The sequence below is a fragment of the Rhopilema esculentum genome, unplaced genomic scaffold (genome assembly GCF_057945365.1).
Source record: "Rhopilema esculentum isolate cy_ngs unplaced genomic scaffold, ASM5794536v1 HiC_scaffold_27, whole genome shotgun sequence".
Lineage (NCBI taxonomy): Eukaryota > Metazoa > Cnidaria > Scyphozoa > Rhizostomeae > Rhizostomatidae > Rhopilema > Rhopilema esculentum.
This window is the reverse complement of record NW_028300838.1, coordinates 264687-273387: the sequence shown is the minus strand read 5'-3', so window position 1 is coordinate 273387 and position 8701 is coordinate 264687. Positions and strand designations below refer to the sequence as shown.

The window sequence follows — 8701 nt, the reverse complement described above, 5'->3', positions numbered from 1 at the left end:
CCCCAACTTTTTTAGTCTTGCCCCCCCCCCACTTTCAAATTCATGGCGCTGGCCTTATTCTACCCTATGAAATGTCCACCTTACAAAGCAAAAATAGCTTTTTATGTTAAATTGTTTTGTGAACAGTTTTTTTGCGGTACAGAATTTGAAAATGGCTTTGAAAAAAGCAAACATTTTACAACATACTTAAAGCTTTAAGTATGTTGTAAAATGTTTGCTTTTTTCAAAGCCATTTTTAAATTGTTTTGTGTCGCCACAATAATAGTGGCTTATAGGTACTTGTAGTGTAGCCTTGTACTGTACTATATGTACTGAACTTATAATTTAAAGAATCTTCTTTTTGCCTCTAATCTAGCCTTGTTACGGTGATGGATGTTTTTCTTATCCTGGGCATAATATCTAAACCACAACCTTCAATTGCAAACTCTGTTGCAAAGGGTTGAGGCTATATAATTTGGTAACTGTTAATGAATAACTTACATTTAGCTTGAAAAATTGACAAGTAAATGCGTATGAAGACAGTTTTGGTTATGATGAGGAGATTCCCGACTGTAAAATCATCTTTTTAATTTGACGTTAGTCGTTACAATGATAGTACTTTGAATAAAACAATAAAGCACCTTTGGGAGGGGATAAGCCTAGTTTTAGAACCATCCTAAACGACTTGTCACATTAATAAAACAATACATATTCATGATGTTAGAATCTACTTAAATCTCAGTTACCTCTGGCTTGAACAATGTCGCTTCTTTTCGATGCCAGACCAGAGAAACTTTTGCAGCTCATTATTTATTGCTTACTAATGTTGCATCGTTTATCTTGTGGCTGAAACAGAGTTCCCATTAACCTAAAAGGCTTCTTTTGGAAGTGTAGCAAACTGAAATAGCGGGATTTAGATAGGTACTTATCAAGCACGTGTCTGGTTTCAGATATTTTGACCAGTCCTAATGCCTTATCAAGATTTAGCTCCGCAAGAGCTCAGTTTTACGGCTCCAAATGCGATATGCTTCATGGACACGTTGAATTCATTACTCAAGATTTATAAAAAATTCCAAACAAGGTATTCCGCCTGATTTTTCATTTATAATTCATATGTCATAGTTGAAGAGACAACAGCTATTGAATAGATAATACAGTTATATCAAGGGAGCTTTTAGAGAGAGCTATTAACAATTTATGAATCTATTGGACGTGTAGTTTGTCATTATAAGACAGTATTAGGCTTTTCTTTATATGCAAGTAATTATTCAGCATTGACAATGTTCAGTGTGCATGGTTTAATGATTTCAAGCACATTTTTCTGAGAGTTTGAAAGAAATAGCTTTATATTGGAAAAGAGCAGGCAAAAAAATAATTCACAATGATTTAAAAATCATTTAAGCTACTGGCTGATAGATTTTAAGAAATGTTATTATTACAGTCATAAGAAATCATGCCATACATGTTTTTTAAATAGGCAATACAAGCTCAGCCGGTCCCACCATGGTTCCACCTGTTTGATGGGATGGAATGTCTCCATTGATGGGATGCTATTTTACTGATTTTAAGTTGTACTGCACTAAAATTCATACTGATCCAATTTTCTGTTCTAATCCTTCCCTTCTTTCCAAGAGGGTAAGGAACTTTTAGGAAATTTGGATGCCCAGTTCCATCAATTGTTGAAAACCTCCAGTACTTAAAATTTGAAGTTTCATATATATAAAGGAGCCTGTATGCGAATCTAAGATAAACAATTGTTTACCTATCTCCGTTTTATCATCTCTTCGGAAGTGGCCAGCCTTACGTCAATGAATATGGCTTAGTGTTAATAACTGAAACCACTCGACGAGAAGTTAGATTATCTTTCAATATCAGCCTTCAAGGAATAAGCTCTAGAGATCCTTTCTTGAAATCTGGTCAGCAAACCTTTTCCCTACATCAAATTTATCACAAGACATAGGCCAGACGTGAACAGGAGTTATTCCATTCGAATAAATTGAATGTTTTTTTAAAACTTAACGTGTACGTTGAGCACAGTGTCCGTGCCGGGAGCACCGGGCCTCGCGTCCTTCAACACGAATGGACGTTGCCGGTTGCGTTCTAACCTTTTCAAAGTGCTGTTTAAAAAAGTAAGATTCGATGAGTTTTGAAACAAGTTTCTTTAGATTCTTTGTCGGAAATTTATTTTGTTGTCCCCTCCTCTTAGTCCTCTAGAGTTCTGATCACTGCCACGCCCCTGGAAAGAGTTTTTGCGGCCATATTGGTCTCTTGATCTTCGCAGCTACAACAACACAACGGTTGCTACCTTGGAAATCAATTGCGTTTTTGAGTTGAGAATCATAATAAGCAAAACCCATGTGGCTAAAAAACGCGAAAGCTGAATGCCTTTTGCATGAAAAAGACATTTATGTATCTACTTCGAAAATTGAGTGCCTGTAGTCTGGAAATGTTTGTAAAGCTCAGCTATGGTTATCATGCGATAAAGAATTTGCGCCGAGATAGTAGGCCTAGCTGTAGGTGTGATGCATGTTGTTTTGCTGTCAGCCATGGTAATTGGTGTTAATTGATAAAATATTTAGGTTTATTCTTAAACAACACAGATCTATCAAGCAAAATATGGATCAGGAACCTGCAGATTATGTCTGCCTCGAATGCAGTCTCAGATTCAAGAATTCAGGAACTTTTGAAAAACATAAAAGAAAGTTTTGTCAAGGACAAGGGAGGAGCAATAACAATACATGGGCACCCTCTTCAAAAAGTAACAGGAGAATATCGAATGGTCAGCCAGAATTTCCTCTAAAAACCGCATCTAGTGCAGATTTTTGGGCAGGCAAACCTGTATCAGATCGTCTTGTCTTATCCTCTCCAGCCATTTATCAGGTACGAGTCATTATCTCAAGTCAAGATTGATTTGTCTTTAAAGTTTTGGAAAGGCACAGTTCAGTTCAGCTCAGTTTCATTAATTTTAAATTCGTCGACATACAAAATTCAACATCGAAATAATAAGAGGCCCATATCTTTTCCTCATAGTTTTAATTATATATATATATCATCATCATCATTATCGTTTTTGCTGTAGCTGTCAAGACCCTGGGCACACCCAATTTTGCACAAGCTCCCGCCACCACCTGTCATTGGTTGCTCTTCTTATTCTCTCTATCTCCCATCCTCCACTTCATTCCCTCTGGTTGTCTTCCCATTGCCTTCTTGGCCTTCCTCTTCCTCTTGTGCCTTCAATTTTCCCTTCAATCAAAACCTTCGCCATCGTTCCTTTTCTCATCTGGTGGCCATAGTACTTCGCTTGATGATTTCTCCTACTAATTTTGGTTTCTTGCATAGTATCTCTGTTACTTTTCTCCATACAAAATCATTAGTCTTCTTTTCCTTCCACGAGATATTCATCATTCTTCTGTCACATTTCATCTTGAAGGCTTTGAGCTTATCCATACTTTTCTGACTATGCAACCAACGGCCTTAGTGATCTGTAATCTGTTCTTCAAGCTGACTCCTTTGAGACTCCAAACAGCACCAATTCTATATATATAAATATATATATAAAGAGGTAAAATCTAAGCTCTTGTTTTTGCAAATTTGCTCTTCATCAAAAATTTATGTTTGCATGCTTTGTTATTGGAGGTTTGCAAGCAGAATTATGTAGATAAAATCACTTTGCATGTGAAATATCTTTTATGGAACAGCCATACTCTGCAGACTGATCCAAGAAAATGTTTTTTTCCACTTACCAAGGACCCAAAGATTTGCTTTAATTGCAAATGAACCCTTCCATTCATGGTTAGAAAAAGAACAACCTTTCATTCCTGGTTAATAATCAATGGCAGACCTACCAAGTGTCACACATTCTGTGTGACATGCACACTAAAAAGACAAAGACACGCAGAAGACACGCATTCTGCCTGAGACATATTTTGGTCTACCCTTAAGCTCACAGGCACCAAAGCAAAATTCTCATGCATTCTGCAATAAAGCTCTTGGTTTATTCAATTTTTTTTCATATTTTATTCCAAATCCTAGCAAAAAGCCTCAGTATTAACAAAGAATAGCAAATGACCTGATAACAGCAAATCCACACAGGTCAGGTGATGTCATTTTTATCAAAGAGCTAGTTCAATGTACTCATTTCTTTTCCTCCATTCACGAAACACAGGTTAGCTATATCTCAACTATGACACACAGTAAATTGTTTGGAAATGTACTAGAGGAGCATAATCTCCCTTAATCAACAGAGAGGGGTGAGTTTTCTTTGGAGTGACATTTGGGGTAGCAGTTATGCCCTCATTCCTCTCTCTGCACTTCTGGTTCTTAATTCAGTGCACTTTTGCAATCTTTGGTGATGTCTTTGGTGATTTGGTGATGAGTTAGGTATTGCTTTAAATTCTTTCTCAATAAAAACTGCACAAAATTGACAAAAACAACACTGAAAATTCAGAGACGGAGAAAAGTGTCAAAGCATGTTCATCCAAGTACCATCTCAATGTAACCATTTGGGAAAGAATAACATCTGAATACAAAAATGTTTGTTAGGATGATTTTCATTGGGTATTACACAGCCAGCCAAAAATCTCAAGAATCACTATTGTTCACTAGTGAGCAATTTGTCTAAAGCAGAAAACAATAAGAAAATAGTAGGTTTTAAAGTATATCAGGTTGGTGCGGTTACACTGCAACAATCCTCTACAGAGTGACTCCAGAGTGTTTTTGATATCACCTCCAGAGCAGAGTTATTTTCATGTAATTACTTGACTGATGATGTTGGTATCCTGGAAAAGGATCTCTGTTACAAGCGTTTACTCAAAGTGTCGTTTCTGAAAAACTAGAGGATGAGGTAATGGAAAAGTTTCTGGAGCTACAACTTGGACCCCACTTTTGTGGCAGTTAGGATTCATTCTGAACCCATCCCTGATGTTGTGAGCCTATGGCAGCCCAAACATTTTTCCTTCCTTTTCACAAAACTGAAACTCAAACCTGAATCATTTTCAAAACTGAAACTTGACAGGTCTGATATGGACTATTATTATATGCAATTGAACGTATAACAATTTAAAAAAACAATCAGCCAAACCATTTTGCACATCAGTGTTAGTTTTGAAACCTATTCTGTACATTTTAGGCAGCTGATACAGTTAGAAGACCAACCTCTAATGGTTATGGCAATCTAAATCAATTAAATGTAGGCATGAAGTTTAGTTCTGTTCTTGAAGACCTGCAACTAGAGAAAGGAAAACTGGAGGAGCACAAAAGAGGTATGTGTTAAAAAAATTGTAGAAATATGTCAGTTTTATGAAACATTGTAAATCAATAGCTAGATTCCCTATAAAAAGCTTCTTTGAGGCTGTAGAATTTTGTTTAAAAAGTATGTTGTCTAAATTTTGAATATTTATTAGAAAGATAGAGAGTTCATTAGAACCAATTTTGTCAACTTATAATATTATATACTTGAATATTTACTGAAGTGCAAAGTTGTAATTCATTTATTGCCTATAATGTTTCTTTTAAGTCTATTTTCCTTTTTTTGAATTATGTAGCAATTCAAGAGAAGCTTGCAAGAATTCATGGAAATGGAGGATCTGCAGATAAACAGCTCAAAATTTTGAATGAGCAAGCCAACCAACAATTTGTTCAAAAAGAAAGAAAAGAAAGAAATGCTGCAATGGTAGATAATAAACCAACTAATATACCAGATTCCTGTTGATAATTTACCCATCCAATAAGCTAAATTTACATAATCAACATATCAAATGCAATTTTTCAAAAGTTTAACCTGTTCTACTCCATGAATTTGAAATTTTTGGTGTCCATGTTTTTGCATCTGTTGTTTTCTGCTATCTTCAATTCTTTGTTAGCTCCAACATTAATGTTTGGTAATTGGCAGAGCAGAGTGTGAAATATGTGTGATGTTAATCTTTGCTGTGATATGAAACTTTTATTTTTAGGAGGCTCATCTGGAGGATCTCCAAAATTCCATCTTGAAACATCAGCACTTATCAAGGTTAGCAATGGTCCTAAACCCTTGGCCTGAATGTTCTGAATATGTGAATAATGAAAAAATGAACACATTATGGGAAAATATTTTTGAATTTAATACATAAATCTGGAAATCATTAACCATTTTTGCTGCAGATCAGATTACTTTCTAGACATTTATCAGAGCTGTCATGATTGGCACAAAACATTTGAAAAGTATACATCAAAGACCAAAGTGCTCTTCAAGATCAGGTTCTGGAAACATTTTCGAGGCCTCTTTCCCTGGATAATTGAAAATGGGTGAAAAGGGTTTTACTATGACATTTTAATAAATATAATCCAAAAATCTGTTTTGGAGTTATTTGCCATTTAATATCATTAGATATTTTGGAATTATGTTTTGAAAGAATAATAGTAGGAGATATTATATTCAACATAATGTAAATGCCTATCTTCTTGTCTCTTAGACATAACGGTGGAAAGGAATACTACTTGCATCCTTCTTCATCAGAAAATGATAACACCGGGTTGCTGTTAGCTCATATAAGGTAAAACATTTAGATTTTGCAAAGTAAAGAATTTTTAATCTAGGCCAATGACTATGTTAAATTGACAGTACTGTAGTTGATTTTCAAGTCTGATCCCTGAACCATGGGATGCTTTTTTACGTGGCATTCCTATCCCATTTCATTTTGTCAGCAATTTATGGCATCTTCTGCTACCCAAATTTGGATCTATTCCATTTTTGCCTTTTCAACTCTTCGCAACTTCATTTTTCTTAGTTCATAACACTTTGCTCTTGGTAAACTTTTTGTTCTTATTTTTACAAGTATATGAGACACTTCATGGTTCTTGAGAAACTGAGTCTGTACATGCTTTAGTGTAAAAGACAGGGTGGTTCTAAGTTGAAACTGCAATTCTTATTCTTACCATGTTCATTAGACAGCTATAAATGAAGACATAAAAGCAGAAAAAGAATAGATGTAAACGATGAATTATTTATTGTCTTATATACGCCATCATTTATACCTATTTTCGACTTCATATTCTCACTTATTCTCACTTCTTATCGTCTACTACACCATCGTCTAGAACGCCTAAAACATTGTGTAAACTGTTAATCCTTAAAATGGTGTGCTAAATTAATTTTAAAACTGTTTTGTAGGGAATAAACTATGTGTTTGTGTTTTGATGTATAGATGTTGTGAAAACTATGCACATTGCTTTACTTTTTAAGTTGAAATGCCATTCAAGTGATATCTGGCAAAAAAGTTTCTCTGCTACAGTTCCTTAAGTGTCTCTTTCAAAGTACAATTCCTGTTGGTTGTTTTGTTACATATTATGAATCCTTTACATATACAGTGTAACCATTTAGTAAAGAATGCATCACAACATAGCTGAAAAATATTTTCAATGGCAGGAAACTGAAGAGGCGTTACATGGAAGATGGTGGTGACGATGTTCGAATATTTGAACTCTTTCATGGGCTGGAGAGTGATATTTACAGAAATAGACAACCCTCTTCAAGAAGTAGACACTACAGAAACACAGGTTTGTTTTTAAGAATCAGCTATAATTTTGTGTTGTAAAACCCGATAAGTATACCCAACGTTTACTATTCCTAGCCACTGTGTTGGCGTTTTCCCCAACCAGATGTACCTGGTAGCTACCGATATCTTCAGGTATTACCAAAGGGTAACCATGTGCCGCTGTAGAATAGCAGGCATGAGTTCGCGTCTGGATTTAATCACATGATCTACAGCATAGAAGTCAATTGTGCCTGCTCCTAAGCATCCTCCCCGTTATGCGTAGATCAAATCATTCAAGTCAGATAGAGGCTAGCTGTGGTTATTACCTCTCGAATGAAAGATTCTGAATTTGGTTTTCAGTTTTTGCCATGCCCATAAAGTCGCAGTTTACATTTGAACGATGTTTACTGAAGAAAGAGAAGATGAAGAAAGAAGAATATTGTTCACTGTTGGCTTTTTTTGACTTGCTGCTTGCGTTCTTATTAACTCTAATTGTATTGTAAGATGTTTGTCTGGAAGGTTAAAATGTTTCTATTTGTTCGTTTATGCGGTCTGTAGTTCTACGAAGCGATAAACGTGTATTTTATTTTAACATGTACGACATCTAAGGTCATATTCAAAGCTTAAGTCGCATTCGCTATCACTGACCTTCTCTTTTTTGAACTGATCTAGCGTCCAATTGTTTGTATTGCATATCTTGTACCTAAAGTAGAAACACTTAATGTCACATAGAAACAATAAGTAGTAGTACCATATAATGTGTTGTTCTTCCTAGAGAAAGAGTCTGAAATGGTGCAACAGCTTCAAAAACAACTTCAAACAGCCCAGCAGACGAATGAGTCACTGATGAAGGAGTTACAAATTCTAAAAGTCAGTAGGGTATGACATCTTCTCTATTTTTCAATTTGAAGTTTCCTATGGAATAATGCTAAGGGTACAATGTACCTCGAATTCATGTTCTTAAAGGGCATGCATAATCGTACAAGCCCATTGCACGCATAAAAGGCAACAGACAGATGCTAACGTGTGGATGGTATTACGGTTACTGATTGGCCAATTTTGATGGCTTTAGCCACCTTAGTTTATGTCGATTGCCTTTAGCAAGACAATATGCTTCTCTTTTTAGCGTATTTTTTCTAATGGCGTACTTTTAGGGGACTAAGTGTTAGACACTCTATTCCTGCCTCAGGATAATCTAAAGGTCTTTTTCA

At 35.5% G+C, this 8701-nt stretch overlaps 1 protein-coding gene across 2 annotated transcripts in view; it reads left to right on the top strand.

Annotated features, from left to right (window-relative positions):
• The first annotated feature begins 781 nt into the window (after positions 1–781).
• LOC148957431 (uncharacterized) overlaps positions 782–8701 on the top strand; it is an 84711-nt gene continuing 76791 nt past the window's right edge. Inside the window, exons 1-7 of one of the 2 annotated variants that reach the window (XM_089115350.1) lie at positions 782–1060; positions 5108–5240; positions 5523–5650; positions 5931–5986; positions 6429–6509; positions 7382–7512; positions 8266–8369. In XM_089115350.1, coding sequence (XP_088971476.1) covers positions 5174–5240; positions 5523–5650; positions 5931–5986; positions 6429–6509; positions 7382–7512; positions 8266–8369 — 567 coding nt within the window. In that variant the 5' untranslated portion in view covers positions 782–1060; positions 5108–5173. Of the gene's footprint in view, positions 1061–2246; positions 2860–5107; positions 5241–5522; positions 5651–5930; positions 5987–6428; positions 6510–7381; positions 7513–8265; positions 8370–8701 lie in introns of those variants that run through there. The other variant, XM_089115349.1, reaches the window with a different exon arrangement.